This window comes from Eubalaena glacialis, chromosome 9 (genome assembly GCF_028564815.1).
Source record: "Eubalaena glacialis isolate mEubGla1 chromosome 9, mEubGla1.1.hap2.+ XY, whole genome shotgun sequence".
Lineage (NCBI taxonomy): Eukaryota > Metazoa > Chordata > Mammalia > Artiodactyla > Balaenidae > Eubalaena > Eubalaena glacialis.
In genome coordinates, this window is record NC_083724.1 from 71,004,076 (window position 1) to 71,026,103 (window position 22,028).

A 22,028-nucleotide genomic window follows, 5' to 3' on the forward strand; every position below is an offset into this window, starting at 1 on the left:
AATGAGTAGGGGTCAGCCTCAAGCATTGGTAATTTTTCAAAGCTTCCTAGATGGTTTCCAGTGTGCTGGTTCAACTGAGAACTACTGGCCAATTGTTGCAGTGAGGCAGTGGGGCTTCATTGTTGCCAGACCTTCAGATCTTTCAATATTAATAACATTTTAGATGAAATATCCTCACTAATAAATGTTGGAAAGCAATTCCAATTTTTGAAAATACAGGGTAGGCAGACCGAACACGTTTGCTCACAGGATGCAATCCAAGGGCAACAGTTTGTGACCTCTGGTTTAGGCATTTAACTGTTTTCAAAAACTTTAAAAGCCATTTTTTACCTGTGAACGATTTTTTTTTTTAACATTTTTATTGGAGTATAATTGCTTTACAATGGTGTGTTAGTTTCTGCTTTATAACAAAGTGAATCAGCTATACATATACATATATCCCCATATCTCCTCCCTCTTGCGTCTCCCTCCCACCCTCTCTATCCCACCCCTCTAGGTGGTCGCAAAGCACCGAGCTGATCTCCCTGTGCTATGCGGCTGCTTCCCACTAGCTATTTATTTTACATTTGGTAGTATATATAAGTCCATGCCACTCTCTCACTTCGTCCCAGCTTACCCTTTCCCCTCCCCGTGTCCTCAAGTCCATTCTCTATGTCTGCGTCTTTATTCCTGTCCTGCCCCTAGGTTCTTCAGAACCATTTTTTTTTTTAGATTCCATATATATGTGTTAGCATACGGTATTTGTTTTTCTTTCTGACTTACTTCACTCTGTATGACAGTCTCTAGGTCCATTCAACTCACTACAAATAACTCAATTTTGTTTCTTTTTATGGCTGAGTAATATTCCATTGTATATACGTGCCACATCTTTATCCATTCATCTGTCGATGGACACTTAGGTTGCTTCCATGTCCTGGCTATTGTAGATAGAGCTGCAATGAACATTGTGGTATATGACTCTTTTTGAATTATGGTTTTCTCAGGGTATATGTCCAGTAGTGGGATTGCTGGGTTGTATGGTAGTTCTATTTTTCATTTTTTAAGGAACCTCCATACTGTTCTCCATAGTGGCTGTATCAATTTACATTCCCTCCCTGTGAACAATTTTTATACTAATCAGTTAAAAAAAAAAAAAAAAGCGACTAGTAAGATATCCTTTACTTCAGGCTTATTTTTCCCCTGCCCTTTTTGTTTGGTCTGAATTTTCTTTTGGTTAGTTTGAACTCCACTTTTTAATAACACACTATGTTTAAGTTATTTCAACATTCTCTAACATTGACCATATGGGAAATGCAGCAGAGAACCAACATTTGCCTGGTATTTTGGTTGCAAGCAAAAATGACGAAACTAAATTTTTATGATTCATAAATTATTAGAGGCTCATTTTCTCGGTAATATGCCATTTTTTTCCCTTAATATTTTATCATGTACTTTTGCTTTTAATTTTTCCTCTGCATATTCATATTATGGCAATCTTTTTAAGATCTCTCTTCCCTCAGCTGAAGTGAGGAAATAGCTGTGAATTCATGAGCAGTAACTGCTTGTTCCAAAATTTGTGCATCATTCTGATGTGCCAGACAGTGGCTGACATGTACAAATATCAAATGTTGAGAATCTTATTTGTGGAAAGGGTTGGTCTGATCACCATCAATCTGTACTTTCTGAAATAAGGGACTATTAAATGTTTTTGGCAGATGGTGTGCTCTGAAATGGGTGATAAGGCCAATAGTGATGGATGGTGATACCCTGAGTAGATGAAAGTTATGTGCTCTATGTGTATTTGTGCATCTGTTTGTGCAGTGTTATGAGTTTATTTAGATGGAGAGTTAGTTTTAAGAACTTAAAGATGTGTGTCCGAAAGGCTGAGGTACTTTGTGATTCATACCGTTTTGGGTTTTTTTTTCACTTATCTCTTAAGGCAAATACATTCATTCCTTAGGGCCATCAAACAGAAAGGAGAGAAAGTCCCAAGGTAAATACTGACACAAAGTGCACTAAGACCAGTTTGTAGTTGTGGATGTCAAAATATAGCTCCAGTTTTAATTTTGATAACTAGCTTCTTCTCAGCATGAAGCCCTTTTTGCATTTTCTCTTATACCCATTTTGGTGTGTGAGATGGAGTCACTTGTGCGAAGAGTGCAGGAAGAGCATTTCTACATCTGGGGAAAAGCATGTGCCTAGCTGCTGCTGTGTGAGAGAGCCTGGTGCCCCAGGAGAACTAACAGGAGGCCGGGTGCCTGGAGCTTAGTGTTCAAGGGATGGAGAGGCCAAGACAGAGGCCCAGGGGAGATGGGCATGGCCTAGAAGATGCAAGACCATGGCAAAGACTTTGGGCTTTCTTTAAAGAGTAGTGGGGGGACTTCCCTGGTGGCGCATTGGTTAAGAACCTGCCTGCCAATGCAGGGGACACAGGTTCGATCCCTGGTCTGGGAAGATTCCACATGCCTTGGAGCCACTAAGCCCGTGCGCCACAACTACTGAGCCTGTGCACCACAACTACTGAAGCCCGCGTGCCTAGAGCCCATGCTCTGCAACAAGAGAAGCCACTGCAATGAGAAGCCCGTGCACCGCAACGAAGAGTAGCCCCCACTCGACGCAACTAGGGAAAACCCGCGTGCAGCAACGAAGACCCCACGCAGCCAAAAATAAATAAATAAATAAATAAATTTATTTAAAAAAAAAAGAGTAGTGGGAAGTCACTGAAGGTTTTATTTTTAAACTTATTTTGAAAGAATTTTAAAGTTCCAGAAAAGGTGCAAGAATAGTACAAAAAATTTCCATATGCCATTTACCCAGATTCATCAATGTTTTTACCCTTTGCCACATTTGCATTATCCGTCTCTCTATGTAATTAAAAAAATATTTGAGAGTAGATTACATATATTCAGTAGGGTATGCTTTCTAAGAACAAGGATATTCTCATATATAACCAGAGTACAGTTATCAAATCAAGAAAATTTAACATTGATATAATACTTTTATCTATGGTCCATATTCCAGTTTTGCCATTTGTTTTAATAATGTCCTTTCATACCTTTTTCCTTTTTATTTTTAGCGTATGGGCTCTAGTTTAGGATCATATATTACATTTAATTGTCGTATCTTTTTAGTCTTTTAAAATTTGGAACTATTTGGAAAATTTCTCATCCTTTTCTTTTATAACATTGACATTTTTGAATACTATAAAAGTGATGCAATGTCTTTCTCAGGATATCATATCTGGAGACACTGATGTCCATCTTGCCCCTCACTGGTGATTTTAATTTTGATTATCCCATCAAGGTGATGTCTGGTTTCTCTACTGTATAGTTATCATCTTCTTCTTGTAACTAATAAGCAGTCTATGGGGAAGATGCTACGAGACCATGCAAATATCCTGTTCCTTGTTAAACTCACAGCTGCCCACCCCCCATTAATTTTCACTGTGATAATTTCAAAATGGTGATTTCCCAACTCTACCACTCCCTTCAGATTTACTAGTGGCAGTGGAGATATAGATATGCTTTAGATGTGGACATGGTAGGAATCCCTGGGAATTCACTTAATCTATAGATTCTGAAGCCCCACCTCTATAGATTCTGATTTAGAAAGCTTGGGTGGGAGCCAGTGTGGGTACGTAGAATCCATGCATTTTTAAAAAGTCTCAAGAGATTCTGAGGTGGAAATAGGTTTGGAAATCACTGGACAAATGGTTAAAACACTGAACAACGTTATATTATTTCATAGTGACATTAGACAAAGACAGTTAACTTTCTTTCCTCCTACATTTGCATCTTTAAAATGGGCACAATTAAGATATCAACCATGGATATTGAGGTAGTAAATGAGATTCTGATTTGAACTTATTTTCTTTGTAAGGGAAATCCAAGTTATTATGATGATTTATATTGGCAGTATACTTCACATGATACATATGAATTTTTCTAAAATCGAAAGAGGTTAATTAAATTTAAAATAGTATATGGCTGAGTTAAGTTTGGAATATTTTTTAATGCCTTTTTGATTGAGATATAATTTGTATACCATAAAATTCACCCTTTTAAAGTGTACAAGTCAGTGGTTTTTATTATACTCACAAAGTTGTTCAACTATACCACTATGTAATTCCAGAACATTTTTATCACCCCCAAAAGAAGCCCCATACCTATTAGCAGTCTTTCTCTAATACCTCCTACTATAGATATAAAACACTGCTTACTTTTCTATCTGTGGATTTGCCTCTTCTGGACATTTCATATAAATAAAATCATACAATATGTGGCCTTTTATGTCTGGCTTCTTCCACATAGCATAATGCTTTTAAGGTTCATCTACATTGTAGCATGATTTAGTACTTCATTCCTTTTATGGCTGAATAATATTTCACTGCATGGATATATCACATTTTATTTATTCTGTAATATTTTTGTATACTTACCAAGTCCAATGAATTTTCAGTGTTTTTCCCTTTTACATTTATTTCTGGAGGTAAACTACTTTTCGTAAGTTCCTGAAAATAAACCTCCTAGTCTATAATTAAGAGTAGTTGTTATTGTTTTTCATTTCTATGCAAATTTCCTTATTGCGTTTATTGTTTCTTAACGAGATTGCTTAGAATCCTGTAACACTTGAAAAAAAATCAAGTGTTTTTTTGATTTTTTTTGACCATCAGCTATTGTCATATGTTTCTGTTGTCAAAATAAGCATTTTGCTTTTTGGGGAGCTGATTATTTCAACAGTTGAATATATTATCTAAAGGGATCTCCTGAGGTGTAGATGTTTGGTTTTATTTAGCATAAAGGAAGCATGACACCATTATTAAATTGTCTGTACTTTACAGTCAAGCTGCCATAGGGTTTGGAACCATTAGAATGCATTAATATGTTTTATTTTGCTGAAGTTACAAAAACTTCAGTAGTTGGGGAGCCACCATTTCTAGGCACATCATATTTAACTTTTTTTGGGAAATAGAAGCATAAGCAGGAGTTTAACAAGGCTGAATTGCAGTAATTACCTTAGGTATACTTAGCTTTAATTTACTAGCACTTACCCTTTTTTGTAGGGGAGGTCAGGACCTTCTTTGAGAATCTCATAGAAGTTTTGTACCTTCCCCTAGAAAATGTACACATGTACATGTACTCAAAATTTTGCATATAATTTCAGAGGGCTTGTGAATTCTTGCTTTAATGGATAAATGAAAATTTTTTACAGAAATTAGGAAAAAGAAGGTGGGAAAGAAGGGGGTATCAGTGTCAGATCTGTCCCTGAGAAAGCTCAGTAGAGTTGAGGATAAGAAAGAAGCTAGGGCAGTAATCAGGGAAGCATAGCCAGTAATACGTTCCAAGGGCCATCCGTCTTTTTTATTTTTCGGCATGTGGGACCTTAGTTCCCCAACCAGGGATTGAACCCGAGCCCCCAGAAGTAGAAGTGTAGAGTCTTAACCACTGGGCTGCCAGGGAAGTCCCCCATCTGCCTTTTTGCAGTTTGATTCTTTCTGTGGCACTGCATGTTTTGCTTCTGTTTTCACTTCGTCTTTTCTCTCCTCTTTCCCACCCAGTGAAGTCTTTGTTCACAGTTTATGGTTCCAATCACCTGGAGTTTACACTTGGGATTTAAAATCAGACCTAAATAATAATCTATACATATTATACAATCTTCCAGTTAGCAATTGCCACTAGAAAATATTTTATAAGTTCTTCTAATTGTGCATGCTTAATTTGAAAATTGGTATGGTAATTTGCTGATAAATGTCTTGAAGAGCATAAAATGTTGTAATTTTTGCCTTAGCCTATTTATCTTATCTCTAGTTTCCCGCCCGCCCCCCCCCCCGCCCCCCCCGCAATCAGGGATGTAACTTAGTAATAGACGTTTTGGACCCCTCCATATCTGTGTGTTGCCCCCCAGCCATCACCTTGTACCTAAAATAGTTCCAGACTTCTGACATTGGCAGACACCTTTGCATTAAAACCCTGCCTCTCAAAATAGGGATCCTGGGAAAGGTTCATTGTGAGGGCAGAACCATTGTGATATGAAGTCTCTTTTCAAAGAGATCTTATCTTTTCCCTATCTGCATTATAGACCTAAAGAAAAAAGAAAATTAGTCAAAAATGTCAAAATTGAAATAATTTTTGCTCCAAGTCTTCTTTTTCTGGAAAGGATGAAATGCATTGTCTTAAGACTCTATAGGATAGATAATGATTCACAATTATTGTTTAGTTTTTCTTTTTTATAGTAATATTCATTGTGGAATCTTAACAATTTTTATTATGCATTTTTTTTTTTTTTTTTTGGCTGAGTTGGGTCTTCGTTGCTGCGCATAGGCTTTCTCCAATTGTGGCGAGCGAGGGCCACTCCTCGCTGCAGTGAGCGGGCCTCTCACTGCGGTGGCCTCTCCTGTTGCGGAGCACAGGCTCTAGGGGCGCGGGCTTCAGCCGCTGCGGTGCACGGGCCCAGTAGTTGTGGCTCATGGGCTCTAGAGCGCAGGCTCAGTAGTTGTGGCACATGGGCTTAGTTGCTCCGAGGCATGTGGGATCTTCCCGGACCAGGGATCGAACCCTTGTCCCCTGCATTGGCAGGTGGATTCTTAACCACTGAGCCACCAGGGAAGTCCCTATTATGCATTTTTTATCTTAAAATCTGCAGAGCTTTTTTTTTTTTAATCCCACTTTGGCTTCTAACCAGCTCTTTCAAATCAAAATTCAGAGCAGGTAGAGAAATGCTTTTAAAATGCATATTTGATGTAGTAAGTGCTATGCGATGCTTCTGAAAGCGCCAGGGTCACAGCTGCATACATGAAAATGCATGGTGACTGCAGGCATTGTTTCCTCACACAGAAAAGGCAATCTGTGTCTATCGCTGAATTTAAGATGTAAATCAAATCATAGCTTTCCTACATTCAGAGATGTAGCAGAAAGGTTGAGGTGACCTAAAGGTTACAAATAACTTTTGCTTTTTGCCTACTACAAGACTAATTTTTTTTTTTTGCTCCCTCTTTTCTATTAAGATTGATGTATTTATACTTGGAAAGGTGAATCTAGTTACCTACCTTATTTTATCTTTGTCTCTGTGCTAGTCTAGTGGAACCACGAATTTATCATTTACTCCCTCCCCCTGCTCCATTCTGCTAAGATGCATGTACTACTCTGTGTTGTTGACAATGTTATTAAAGGGCAGGGAGCCCTGAAGTATTAGGTACCAACTCTGCATGCTTCCTCTGTGCTTTTTTTCTCCGAACAATGTGGACTTTGAAACAATGTACTTAGAGGGGTTGTGATGTTGGTTTTTCATGATCCATTCAAAGAGTTTAAAAAGGTGCTTTGGGGCAAGTGTGTGTTTGTTACATTTATTTTAGATGTGCGTTTGGCACTGAAAGGGAATCCTAAGAGTAAGAAGATAGACACCCAGCTTTCAAGCTGCTTATGCTCTAGTTTAAGAAAAAAATTTACCTACATGATAATCATAATAGTACCCCATTTATGGAATATTCTGTGTGCTAGTTACTGTATTAAATGCTTTACTTAAAATGGCAGTTAAAGCATTTACAAATCATGAAATGGGAAAGTGCCAAAGAACATACAACAAATTGGCTCATCTAGGGCAGCGAAACAACAATAATAACAACAACAGCAACAATAATAATAACCACACAGTGAAGGAGAAATTAGAGGCACTAGAGGCCAATGAAGGGTGACCTGATTGCCTGGTTTGTATTGATTTCAATTTTAGAAACAATGTTATTCTCTTTTAAGAAGAAAACAGAATCTACTGGATGTCTCAAGAGTTAGGAAATCTTGATTTAAAATTTTCTGTGGGCTTATTCTGGATATAGCACTGCATTTCTCTCTCAAATAAAAAATATAGGATGCTTTATTTCTTTGAGATAAAAATAGGAGACCTCTGTTTTGAGGCCTTAGATTTTATTGGACGTTGGCCTTAAAGCCGTTTAAGCTTGGCCTAGAATTATTAATAGTTGAGAGCCATCTTTATTGGTTTCTGCCTTTACAGGATTTGGTTCCACCTCTGGTCCCGAGCAGTACGAAGATTAGGGCTTTAATGGGTGACTTGGGTTCTATAACTTTAGCACTGGAAGGTACTTAGTCTGATTTCCTCATTTTACAGATGAAGAAACTTTGCCCAAGACAGGTTAATTCTCTTGCTTGAGATTACACAGTTTGTTGCAGAGACAGAATGTGAATTTGGAACTCTTGACTCTTTTAATTCAATGTTTTCCCTCCACTATTTCACGTCACCTCTCCACTTCTAGTTTTTCTTCTGAGACATGGTTGTGGCAACGTAACAGTGAATGATTTGGATGACGCTATGTAGGCCCTGCTTATATAAATAATAATAATGATTTCAGTGTCCCACATTTGTGTTTGTTTTTCATAATTGTAGACCTTATTGTCTGTCACTGTTTGCTTTACAAGTGATCAGGTTGATTGTACATTCAACCCATCTATCACTTTGAATAAAGTGTTTTAGGCAACTTACTCTTTATGCCTTGAATACCGGGTTTGGGTATAATTGACATTTTAAGGCATAACCCAGGTTTTGTTTTGGTGTTCTTTTGTACCACATTATTTCTTTTTTTGATCAACAGTCCTTCTAATGAAGAGCAAAATTTACTTTAAATTGTGGATTCTTCCATTTACCTTGACCTTTCTCAGTTGGAGGTACTTGAAAGAAGTGAGGTACTTGAAAGAAGTGGCTAACAAGCAGTGAGTGAGAAGAAAGAAAAGAAAAATCTTGAATAATCCATTAATTTAAGAATCAATCCTTGAATATTTCAGGAGTGAACTATACTTAGCCTTATGACATTTTTTTTTTAACATCTTCATTGGAGTATAATTGCTTTCCTTATGACATTTTAAATGCTCTAGTTATAATATTTTAAATGGAAAATAACTCTATTTTCTATCATACCAAATTAGCATGCATAATATTTAATGCTGTTTGTTTATTTTGGAACATGCTTCTATGTTTTGCAAAGGAATAATTTTACATTTGTTTTCCATTTTAAGTCTTCTAGTTTCTACTCTACCGTTACTCTTGTGCATCTAATGTTAATATTTGATGATTATATTTCCGTAAGAATCTTCAAATTTTGAGCTGGATCTAAATGCCATGATCGATTGATTGGAAACTTTTGGATCGATTGGAATGGTTGGAATGGTTTATACTGAACCAAAAGCAATCAAAAGTTTTGGATCGATTGGATCCAGCATGATCGATTGATTGCTTTTGGTTCAGTATAAAGAAGGATGAAGGTGGGATAATAGTCTTTTTGAATAACTCAGGGCTAGTACCATGTTTTAGTGAATTTTGTGCCTCATAGTGCTTGCCATTTTACCTAGTGCAGTGGTTCTTAACCAGGGACAACTGTGGCCCCAGGGGACACTTGGTAATGTCTGGAGACATTTTCGATTGTCATGTGCCTAGGTTGAATGTTATTAGCATCTAGTGGGTAGAGGTCAGGAATGCTCTTAAACATCCTATAGTGCATTGAACAATGCCCACAACAAAGAATTATCTGATTCCAAATGTCAGTAGTGCCAAGATTGAGAACCCCTCATGTATGGCAGTTGCACGATAAAGTATATTGAATTAAAAACTGTGTCCGTTCTATAAAGCATAAGGCTTTACATATTATTTTATATGTGTATTCACATACCAATTTGATGATTCACAAGGGAGAATTTAGCTCTTTGCTTCAAATTCATTCTTTGCTCAAAGTATTAAGACAAAATTTTGGCAATTATAATTGATTTTAGGTTAGTTGTACTCAGTTGAAATAGTATAATATTGGTAATCAATGTTAATCAGTAGTAATATTCAACGTTTTTAATTTGGACTTCCTTTCTCCCTCGAGGTTTTTAACTTCTCGGAATCAATATTGTGTATTATTCCTACAGTATTTCCACTTGGATCTGACATAATCAATTCTCTGGAAAAGTTAATTATCCAGATGTCTAAGTCAGTAATTAATCTGGATAAATCCCTATTTTATATTCTTCTTAATCTCATCTTTAGAGTTTTAAGTCTGAGATACTAAATAGAATTTGCTGAACCCCAGTGCTAGCAAAGCGGGCCTTCAACTTCATGCAACAAAGCAGAGTGGGTCCCACAATTCCAGTGAGGTAGAAGCTAAATTATAACAGAGTTGTTTGCTATATATGCATCATTCCTAATCCTACTTTAAAATTACTATCTCTTACCTCTGTTGATCTGATTTAATCTGGACAAGACTGTTTTTAAAAGGAGATAGATTCTTAACAGTTTTTAAACAGGAGATAGATTCTTGACAGTTTTTGGGGGTGGGAATTTGAGGGGTGGGAAGAGTTAGGGGGTGACTTATAAGGGAAGAGTATTGCAAAGCACTTAAGTGCTTTATGATCACACAAAAACTATGTGACAACTTGTTGGATTTTCTTCTTAAATAGTCATAAATGCCACCATTAGATGGAGGATTAATAGATGGTCATATCTGATGCTCCTCATTTCAATATGGTGCTTGTCAGAAGGAAAACCCATAGCTAAAATAATTGCAGTTGCTGTTCTTTCCTTTTTATTCATGTTTACTTGAACATGACCTACTGAATTTGTAATCTAAGAAGTTTGGCTGATGTGACATACCTGAGAGGCTTTAAGGATTTGTAATATTTGTGTCTTCATATCTGTAGCAACTAGAGCAGAAGCAAATTCTAGATAGGTTTAACTGCCAAAGAGTTTGGAATTTGGAAATGTGATTTTGATAGGATCTTTGAGTTTTGGCATAAAAAGTTGCTTGGAGCGATCCCTTAGCAATGGCAGTAATCTGATCAGTCAGAAATAGCCTGTGCTTTAAGCAACAGGAGGCTGCCAGCATGTGAAGTTAGTGTCTAATAGATTAGGTGAGGTTGAGGAGAAAATAGAGAGATGGTGTTATAATACCCAGAAACTGTGTAGTAGTGTCAGAGAGGTGTTTAACATGAGGGTTTCAGTGTGATGGATCTGCCATACTTTTCTGTTTAAGAGAGAGAAAAATCAGAAAACTTCCCAACTCCTAACCTCCCTCTTCTGTGGTTTTTCACTTGTACCGGTTTTCAATCTGGCAACACATTGGAATTGCTGGAAGAGTTTTTAAAAATTACTAATGCATGGGCTCCACTCCTAGCAACCCCAGTATAATTGAAGCCTGGGCATTTGTATTTTAAAAAGAGCTCCACAGATGAATCAAACTTGCAACCAAGGTTGAGCACCACTGCTTTATAGCAGTGCATCAGTATTGTCTGGAGAGCTATTTATTAGGTCTGGCTGAGGCCTGAGAATTTATTTTCATTTCTAACAAGTTCCCAGGTGATGCTGATATTGCTGGTAAGGCGATCCCATTTTGAGAACCACCAAGAAGGCTGTTTTAAAAAATCATTTGGGTGTGACTGATCTTTTTCTTTTTTTAAACATTGCTAGTGCTATATTATTGGGTTAAAAATTAAGATTAAAGAAAAGTATTATGCATATGATTCTTTTTATGTAAAAAAGATAGATGCATCTATATGCTTTGAATTTTTTTTTCAAATAGCATTTTTAATTTTTAAAAAAATTTGAAAAAGAATAGATACACGTATATGTATAACTGAATCACTTTGCTGTACACCTGAACTAACACAACATTGTTAATCAACTACAAAATAAAATTAAAAGTTAAAAAAATAAATTAAAAAAAATGAAATAATGCCATTTGCAGCAACATGGATGGACCTAGAGATGTTCATATAAGTGAAGTAAGTCAGACAGAGAAAGACAAATATTCTATGACATCACTTATATGTGGAATCTAAAAAACAGTACGGGGACTTCCCATCGGTCCAGTGGTTAAGACTTCACCTTCCAAAGCAAAGGGTGTGGGTTTGATCCCTGGTCGGGGAGCTAAGATCCCACATGCCTCGCATCCAAAAAACCAAAACATAAAACAGAAGCAAAATTGTAACAAATTCAATAAAGACTTTAAAAATGGTCCACATCAAAAAAATCTTAAAAAAAATAAAAAATAGTACGAATGAACTTATTTACAAAACAGAAACAGACTCACAGACGTAGAAAACAAACTTATGGTTATCAAAGGGGAAGGGAGAGGGGAGGGATAAATTGAGAGTATGGGATTAATAGATGCACACTACTATATATAAAAGAAGTAAATAACAAGGATTTACTGTATAGCACAGGAAACTATATTCAGTATCTTGTAATAACCTATAATGGAAAAAAATCGGAAAAAAGAGTATAGATATATACATATGTATATATGTATAACCGAATCAGTTTGCTATACACCTGAAACTAACAATAAAAAAGCCACATCAAAACTTTGTTTAGTACTTCATAGTTTAAAAAGCTAATGAATTTACAATTTCTAGTAGACTTTTTGAACTATTTAAAATAATTTGTTTGTGCTTTTTTCCTTTTTTTTTAAAACCCCATTATATGAGGATCCTTCACATTTCACATCTTTTATTTTATATAGTCTTTTAGGTATCTTAATCGATGTATCCCAGATAAAAGATTTGTCCTTGTTCAACAGAAATTTCAAGGATTTATAATTTGCAGAGTTTGTTATTTGATATGGGAGAAATATTTTCTTTTTTCTCACCTTAAGTATACTGGGGAAACACAGAACCATATACTGAGAAAAATGGGGGTAAGTGGGAACAGAGACGGAGAGATAGTGCTTATAGGTTGGGGCAGTGTTAGAGGAAATGGAACCTTCCAGGTTTGGAAAGAGATCAGCAAGAGGAGGAGGTGGCCAGTGATTTCCAAGAATGCAGGAAACCAGGGGATGGATATGAAAGAGCTACTGGATTGAGAAGCTTGGTCAAAGTCATAGAGCTATTAAATGGCAGAGTCTACTGTCAAATTTGGGTCTCTAAGACCCAGGTTTATTTTCTTTTCTGGAAAAGAATTAGATATAGGAAAAAAATAGTTCTAATGAGCCAACACTGCAACAAATGCAGCAAATGATAGTTTTGTGACAATTTTGAATCTAGATGGTAGTGGCTTTTTTGTAGCTATATTTGGATATTAAGAAGGTGTAGTCCTGAAATGACAGCTTCCAACGTGACTTTCTGTTTTTCAGAAACCATCCTCAGCCTTTGATCACTGTGCTTGAACACAGACCTGATTGCTGGCCAGTACTTTTGCAACAGCTGACAACTTTTTTCCAGCAATGCCCTGAAAGGTAATGTAAAATAAAATAAATGAGGGAGATGAATAGTATATGCTAATTTTAGAGTTTTTCTTTTAAGCTGCTTTGACTGTAATGTTTTCTCCTGAAGTAAAGAAATGTCTTAGAGCAGGATATAGTTTTCTATTTTCTTTTTAAGAGTAAGAGAAAAAAATCCTACCAGATTTACTGATTGTTGAAATATTGACTATGAGAAAAGCTATTATTAAATAAGCTAAGCATTGGTTAGTTGGGAAAGTTGATTGGAAATATTTGGTAAACTACTACATGGTACATATGGAAGACAGGTTCTTCCCTCTGGAAATTGATTAGTGAGTTAATCTCTCCATTAGAAACCAGTGCCAGTTGGGATTAAGCAGTCCTGCCAACTGGGACCAGATAGCTGCCATATGTGCAGTTAGTTTAGCTTCACCAAGGCCTTCTGCCTTCTGATGGTCCTCAAAGCTTTCTCACATCCTTATTACTATGGCACTGGCTCAGGCGGTCATCTCTTACTGTGGCTATTGCCACCTATTCCTAACTGGCATCTCTGCCTCCGATCTCGTCCTGCTCAAGGCCATTCTCTAAGCATCCATCAGGGTGACGCATCAAGAGAGCAGATCTTATTGCATCACACTCCCTTTCTTAAGTTGCTGCAGCTGTGATTTTCAAACTGCACTTACAATGTATAGGCTAAGCATGGAAACACCCTTGCACCCCTTCAGCTCTTTTTCTTATAGACTATTTTTTTACGTGTTGATATCTTATGGAAGCTTTCTATTGGAAAACAATAGTTTGGTCTCTGAAATAGTTGGAAAATCCCTGGGCTACAGGACGAAATCTATTATGTCATGCTAGGCTCTGTGTATGATCTGTTTCACCAATTTTATTTTCTCCTATCTTTATCTCATAATTTATGAATTATGTATTTCAACAATACACCGACTTGCTTTGGTTCCACACAGGAAACAGTGCTGTTTCCTCGCTTCTGTGCTTTTGCTTATTAGTATCTATCTTACTCTCTTGAATCTCATCCCAGCCCTTTTCTGACTAATACCCTAGCCCTTTCTTGATTAATTTTTCTATTTTAAATCTCTGTTGAGGGACTTGCCTGGTGGTCTAGAGGTTAAGACTCCGCGCTTCCACTGCAAGGGGCATGGGTTTGATTCCTGGTCGGGGAATTAAGATCCCACATGCTGTGTGGTGTGGCCACAAAACTAAAAAAAAAAAAATCTCTGTTTAGGTATTGTGTCTCCTAGGAAGTGTTTACTTACCACATGCTGAATTAGGTGTCTCTTCTACATGCTCCCTTAGTAACTTCAGTTGTGATTTCTAACATCATTATACTTACTGCATGGTCTTATAATTATTCTCCTCCATTAACTGGGAAACTTTCTTACTTTCTTGAGGGCAGGGACTGTGTCTCAGTATTCTTCATATTAATAATGCCTGGCACATTTTTGGGTGCTTTATAAATGTTGAATTTATATATGTATACACATGAGGCCCACAGATTGGTGGGGCCCAGGCAGTGGGTTGTAGAGTGCCTCCTAAAATATAATATCACTGCATGCTTAGTACGTCACACAAGGTCATGATGGGATGGTACCATTGTCCCATGTAATCCAATGCCTGAGTTACATTTACCACACTAGCTACATTCATGCGTTCTTGCTCTTGAAGGTCTTAGAGTGTCCTATACATACAATGTATTAGAACATTGTTTCTGAGTCTATAACTTCAATTTTAGATGGAATTTCCCGGCAGGATATACTGCTACAGGAAGTTATAAAGAGATATAGGGAACCTTGTAATCATCTGCCAGTGATAAAAGTCCATGTAACAATTGAATGAATACCTTAAAATAAACATTATTATCATCCTCTCTTCCCTCACCTAGGACTGCATTTTCAAAGGTAAGATATTAATATTTACTAAAAAAAGTCTTTGTTCATCCATGTCAGAAAACAAAAATAACAAATTTATAAACATTTGTTTAATGAAGTTTCTCTTGTTAAATAGATTGGGATACTTTATAAAAGATGTTGCTGCTGATGTGCCATATTTGTTATTAAGCTTGTTTTTAGGGTAATCCTTACAAATATCTCTCTTTTCCAATGCTTTAGTTAGTCAGCAAGTAATTAACTTACTTTTTGGTTGTTTCATTTCAAAGGAGTATTATATTGGAATTTGGAAGTAGTTCTTCTAATGATGTATGTCCAGATAGTCATAAGGAGAAGAGATTATTAATTGAGTTTGGTTTATTTATGGATAAGCTTTCATTGACTTATTCCTATCATTTGAGTTCTGGAGTGTTAGAGTATGCTATGTAGAGCTTTTTAGAAGTTTTAAATTATTTTATATTTATTTGCAAAGAATAATTACAGTTGTCTCATTTCTACTTTTGCACTATGAGACGGTTCTTTGCAGGATGAAATTGATCACTGCTTGCATTTTCAGCAGACTGTTAGTTTCTTGAGATTTAATTTTAGAGTAAGTTAACTTAGTTTTTACACTGTCATTTAGAAGGTAATGAAGGAAGTTTGGTAATTTAATAAGAATATAAATAGTGATTCACAACTATAGGAAGGAGACAAAATGTTGTGACAATAGCTTGTATTCTAACTCTTTCTGTGTTAGGAATTGTTGATTAGAGTAGCTGGGTTCACTTTTTTTTTTTTTTGAAAAGTCTACATGCTGTATAATTCCATTTACATAACATTCTGGAAAATGTAAAACTATAGAGTGGCAAACAGATTAGTGCTTTCTAGGGGTTTGTTGGGGGGAGGGAGGTAGAGTTAAAAAGGTGAAGTACAGAGGATTTCTAAGGCAGTAAAAGTATTTCATATGACATTGTAATGGTGGATACATGATACTATGCATTTATCAATACCCATAGAATTTTACAGCACAAAAAATGAACTTTAATATATGCAAATATATGTGTGTGTGTGTGTGTGTGTGTGTGTGTATGTATGTATATATATATCCCAGAAATGGAATGAAAGATCCCAGGAATGAAAAAAGGAATGAGCTATCAAGTCACACAAGGAATATAGCTGTATTACAAACTGTATTACAAATGTGGGAAAAAACCTCGCTGGAGGTGGTAGAGTAGAAAGGTGCTAGCCTAAATGTATGGGTTCACTTTTAATAGAATGTATCAACAAATGTCCTGAAATAGCAGTGTATCTTCGTGCTAGATTTTTGGGGGCATGATTCTCCAGTTAAATGCTGCACTGATTTGTAGAAGGCCTGTGGTGTTAAGACTTCACCATTATAGAACCGAGAATTGGGTAAATTGACAATGATGTCAGGGTCTTTAGGGCTGGATACTTCAAGATTATCTAGTCTAACACATAGTTTTTCAGATGAGGGAACTAAGGAGAGCAACATTAAATGACTTGCTCAAGGTCACATGGCTAGTGGCAGAGTTGGGCCCAAAGGCTCAGTGTTTCGATTTTCATTCCAAGTCTTTTCCCACTGCTTCTCCATCCTTGGTGAACATATATGAAAGCCTTGTGTGTAGATACATGCACAGTTGGTTGCATTTTTAAACATTCTTAATCACTTTGGGATTTCAGGTTATCTGTTTTATTATTTTCCTTTTTTCCTTAAGCCCTGTTAATTGCATACTCCACTGCAGTGATAGTAGATCATCAGATACCACATAGGAAATGCAAAATCTAAAATCAGGACAGATTAAGCCACAGAGATTTTTAAAAAGTATATTGTCCTAGGAAAGCTCAACATTATGCTCCTGATGTCAAATATTAACAGCATCTTGGAAATATATTTCTTTGTATGAACCTTGCCTTTCACCTTCAGCATTTCAAAGTAGGAGAAAACTGATAAGCTATTCATGGATGTTTTTGACACCTGGCTAGTATTTATTCTTTGGGGAGTACATTATTAGAGAGAGATGGAGGAACAATGTTTCTTAAATCTCTTTTCTGCTCCATATTCTAACCCATACATACATTGTCTACTTGCTTAATCTATGAAACTTTTTTTAGTTTCCTAAAGCGGGTGGTGTGATGAAGCCATATGTTTCATAATTATGAACTCACAAGTCTTTTTGTTTTTTATGGATTGTGTAAGTGTTTGTGCTCATGAGAAAAAAAAAAAAAATCCCTCCAGATTGTGAGCTCCATCAGAGCATGGATTTCATCTGTTTTTGTTTCTTGCTTGGTTTCTAGCACATAGAAGAGTGAATGGTATACTGTAGGAACTCAGAAATTTTGTCAAGCGAATAAATGAATGAATGAATAGATTAAATCTTATCAATTTGGTAACTTTTTAATTTTTATTAATGTTAATGGTGTTTTGAAATCACATTGCTGTGGGATGTATAGTATTATAAAATTATGTTGTCAGGCATAACTCAAATGCCATTTCCTCCAATAAGTACTGTACTTTATACCTTTCTTTTAGCAGTTTTCACTTTCTATTCTCTAGTCCAGAAACAGAGCTGATTGTCCCTGTTAGACTATATGCTTCTTAAGGCTAGATAATGCCTGGTTCATCTTTGTATCTTATCTAGTAATAACTTATGTATAGTCAATATGAAAAATATTAAAATTGTGATATTTAATCAATGCATGCTAATTGTAAATCTACTCTATAACTTAGTGTAAATGAATCGATTAATTTAATGATTGAGCATCTTTTTGAGGGCCTAGTGTGTACAGTTATTTGGGATGCAGCATTAAACAGAAATCCATGGTTCATGCCCTCATTGGCTTATAGTCTGTCAGGGGATGGAGATATTAAATAAATAATGACAATAAAGTCATTATCCTGTGCAAGCACGTAATGGGGATCTGACCAAGGCTAGGTATCAGGGAAGGCCCTCAGGAAGTCATTTTAAAGGGAGAACTGAAAGATGATAGAAATTAGGCAGAGGATGATAGAAATTAGGGAGAAAGGGGAGAGTATTATAGGTAGATAGAACAGCAGGTGAGAAGAAAGCCCAGATGGCTTGATTAGAGATCTGAAAGAAGTTTAGTGTAGTTCAGTGGAGAGTGGAGAAAAGCAAGAAATGAGACTGGAAAGAGGCCAAATTATGAAGGGTTTGTGAATTGGGCTAAGTACTTTATCTTAAGCATAAATTTTTTCAAGCTGATTAATGACATGATCAAATTTTTATATCTGAAAGGTCATTCTGGCATTTTAGTGTCTTTGGACTTGGAGTTATTGGGATGTATTGTAATCTAAATAGATCCGAAAGATTTGTAAAGTCTTCCTCCTCTGAGTGGGAAGAACTTAAGAGGAGGGACTTGACAAATTACTTTACTTCTTTCTGCCTCAGTTTCTGTACCTGCATAATGGGATAATAATATTTTTATTTCATAGGGTTGTGGTGAGGATTGATTGAGTTTAAAGGCATAAAGTGCAGTAACTTGCACACTCTGAGTGCTAACAAGTTGACAAGTAAATGTTAACTGTTATCATCATCTTCTTGGGATGTCTGTGTCTTTGTTTTACATAGGACCTCACCTGTCGAGTTTTTCCAAAAATGCACGCATACTCCTGGAAAAATGGATCCTAACATCTATAATTCTAAAAAGGTTCTCAGATGATTCTGATGTTCACCAAAGACTGGTCCTGGAGATGTAGATGCTATTCTAGTGTGCAAGTAGAGGCCCTCTTAGTCCTGGGCATCAAGCTTGTGGGCTCCAGGTGTTGAGTCATTCTCCCCAGTGTACAAAGAACTGTTTGGCATGGGTTTAGGTGGGTCATGGTGGAATAGAAGAGTCATGAAAAAAAGATACACTCAATGGTATCATAGTTTATGATATGTCATGAACTCTAAGTTGATGTTTGACACTTACTTGCTTGGTACTCTGTTTAACTCAGTTACTGGCTTATGCATTACATGACTTACTTGCAGGTCAGAAGTTTCATGTATCCAAATAATGGCACCGTTTCTATGGTATGTATATTGTGAACCATCCCAGTTACAAGAATATGCTAAACTCCGACTAGCTCTGCTCAAAGTCTTACTTCACCCCCGGGTTCTTTGTGACAAAGAACAACCATCAATATTGGAACAACAGATACTACAACTGTGTTGCGACATGGTTCCATGTTTGCAGGTAAGACCTTTCCTCCTCCTTCACTAATATAGCACCAGCATTAGTAAGTGGTGATTGTTATTGTTGTACATAAAATAGAGCCCATGTGATCTGGCAAACAGCTCTAGAAATGCTTGCAGGGTTTTGGAGATGATGAAGGAAACAAATCTAGATTTCACTTTAATATATACAGTGTTAACTAAATTCGCAGAAATATAAATCAACATAGTCCATTTTAGGATTAGTAGGAATGAAAACTATAAGAAAGACTTCTCAGGGAAAATAATTTTGCATTGAGTTTTTCCTTGTGCTGGAGACTGAGAGGGTTATAAGGAAAAAAAAAGTCCTCTTTGTGTAAGTTTGGAAAAAAGGCATCTCTCTGGGCAGATGCAGCCCTAGGGACGCAGGGCTTGACCAGCTGAGTGCTGGCTAGATTCCAGTTTTCACAGGTCCCCTTACAGTATATGTGGTGACCCTGATGGATCCTGCTCTTGGGAAGACCACAGTCTAGTAAGAGAGCTAAAACAAGTATATATATTCTTACAATTCAAAGTAGATGGATGAAGTATTTTATCCATGCAGAGGTATGGATAAAATGCTTAGGGAATTCAGGGTAGAGATAAATTTGAGCTAATGTCTCTATAACTACAGATTTAAAAAAAATTCCAGTTGCCAGCTTGCTGTGATTTGAGTGTAGTGATTCATGTATCCCATCCCACCATCTAGGTTTGTTGTTTGCCTAGAATCTGAACACCATGCTGCTTAGCTGATGGAGGGAATCTGTGATTATTTTTCAAGGTGATCACTTGAGGTCACAGATGACCTGTTTTAAGTTTGTGTTAGCAAGGAGTCACTAGAGTGACTCTTTTACAGCTCATAAATAGGCTTTCCTGTAATCAAGGCAGAGAAAAGTTAATTCAAGTGAATTCTCCTGTGGCTTTTCCAAAGCTTTTGTTTTGTGTGGGCAATAAAGCAATGTATAGGCGGATGTCTTGAACTAGCGTACAGTTTTTCCATACGATGCTTGCATTACCCTGTTCTGTGCTCTTTGGTAGATGTTTGCCTTCATCGTCATCAACCTATATTGACAAGCCTAAATACTTCTAGAAGTGTGCTCTGTGCAGTATTTCTGGAAATCTGTGGCTTGTTAATATAGTCAAGATAGGTGAGGAAAAAAGAGATCCATCATTTGGAACTAATGGGACTAGTGACATAAGTACATTTAATAACTTAACAAATCAACTTTATTGGAATGAAGAATTTGAGAGTTGGGAGGGGTCTTAGTGGCAATGTCATCCATTTTCCCACGGGTTATAGGTAGTTCTTATCCTCTCTGAGAGATGACCATCCCACAACTAATTAAATATTTTAATGATAGGAAGCATGCTATTTTGCAAGGCAACCATTTATTATTATTTTTTTTTAGCAAGTACTTCTAATTGACCTGTATTTTCCTAAGATTACCCATTAGTCCCCTTTCTTCTCAGAACAAAGCAAAATAAGCTTTTTAAAAAGCCCATCTGCATCCTATCTTGTGTTCTCTCTTCCTTCCTTTTCTTCCCTTTCATCCTTTACTCCCTCCCTCCCTCCTTTCTTTTCTTCATCAGTTTCTTTACTTCTCCACATGAAATGGTTTTGAGTTTTCACTGTTATTTGCAAGGAATTCTCTAGTTTATTGGTGTTGAGAATGTGTCACTATGAAATGTTCTTCTTAGAGCTGAATACAGTAGTATAGATGTGGTCTGATCCATACTGAGCATTTCAATACCATCATGTTAATTAAAAATTTTTTTCCTGAGAAATAGCTGTCAACCCTATTGACCCATAGGTCAATGAGATGATGGTCAGTGAAACTCCTGTTTCTTTTTGTTCTCACTCCAATTGTTCTTCCATTTTGTATTTATGGAATTGTCTTTTTCTGGACTTAACCTGCCTTGAACTTCACTGTTGACTTTGGTCCCAGTAGTTCTTTTTAATTGTGACTCTTGTCATCTCACATATTATTCATTGCACATGTTCTATTTCTACATAAAGAGAAACCATTACTTACAAAGTATTCTTATTAAGAATTTTGGTAATGTTAAAGATTAGAGAGCCTTTAATGCTAAGTTGCTGAGGTTGTCTTTCAAAAATTTTTTTTATAACGGAAAATTTCAAGTATGTACAAAAAAATGCACTCAAGGAAATATATTGTCAAATAAACATGGGGCTTTACTTTGTTTTAAATTCCTTTCTTTTCTTGGTGGCCTTTTGCCTTTGCCATTATATATTTGCAAAAGAATGAAATAATTTAGCTACTGAACTGTTCACATTTATTTTTTATAACTTAAGTATTCTCTGCTGTCTCCTCCCCTTGATCTTTTAATAGTTTTTTTTCTTCTTGTTTGTTCGGAATTAACTTCTCTCTCTGTGTATAACTTACAGTCATTTTGGGTTATTATGGTGGTAACGACTGGTGAAAGGTACAGCTGGTTAACTGTAGGCTTTCCTCTTGATGAATTTAACAGACACAAGGCTCCTGATTGAAGCAGATGGTTCATTGTTTGTAATCTCTGGGAAATGCCAGTGTGTCTGTGAGCAGGACCATATCCTTAATACTAACTCCAGAATTTTGATCAGAACAGCTGGGTTTGAATTGAATTGGGATTTTCAAGAGCACCCAAGTTCTTCCTATCTAATACATTAGCCAGTTGAGAAGACACTACCATTTGAATGTCATCTTTCACTGCATCTGCCAAGTGTGGAAATGATGCTCTCAGTTAAGGTTGTCTGAGCAA

At 36.4% G+C, this 22,028-nt stretch overlaps 1 protein-coding gene across 1 annotated transcript in view; it reads left to right on the plus strand.

Moving 5' to 3' along the window:
- The window catches only part of FOCAD (focadhesin), a 304,027-nt gene that overhangs the window by 62,184 nt on the left and 219,815 nt on the right, over window positions 1–22,028 (plus strand). The window contains exons 6-7 of the mRNA XM_061200467.1: window positions 13,088–13,189; window positions 19,068–19,272. Coding sequence (XP_061056450.1) covers window positions 13,088–13,189; window positions 19,068–19,272 — 307 coding nt within the window. The remainder of the gene's footprint in view (window positions 1–13,087; window positions 13,190–19,067; window positions 19,273–22,028) is intronic.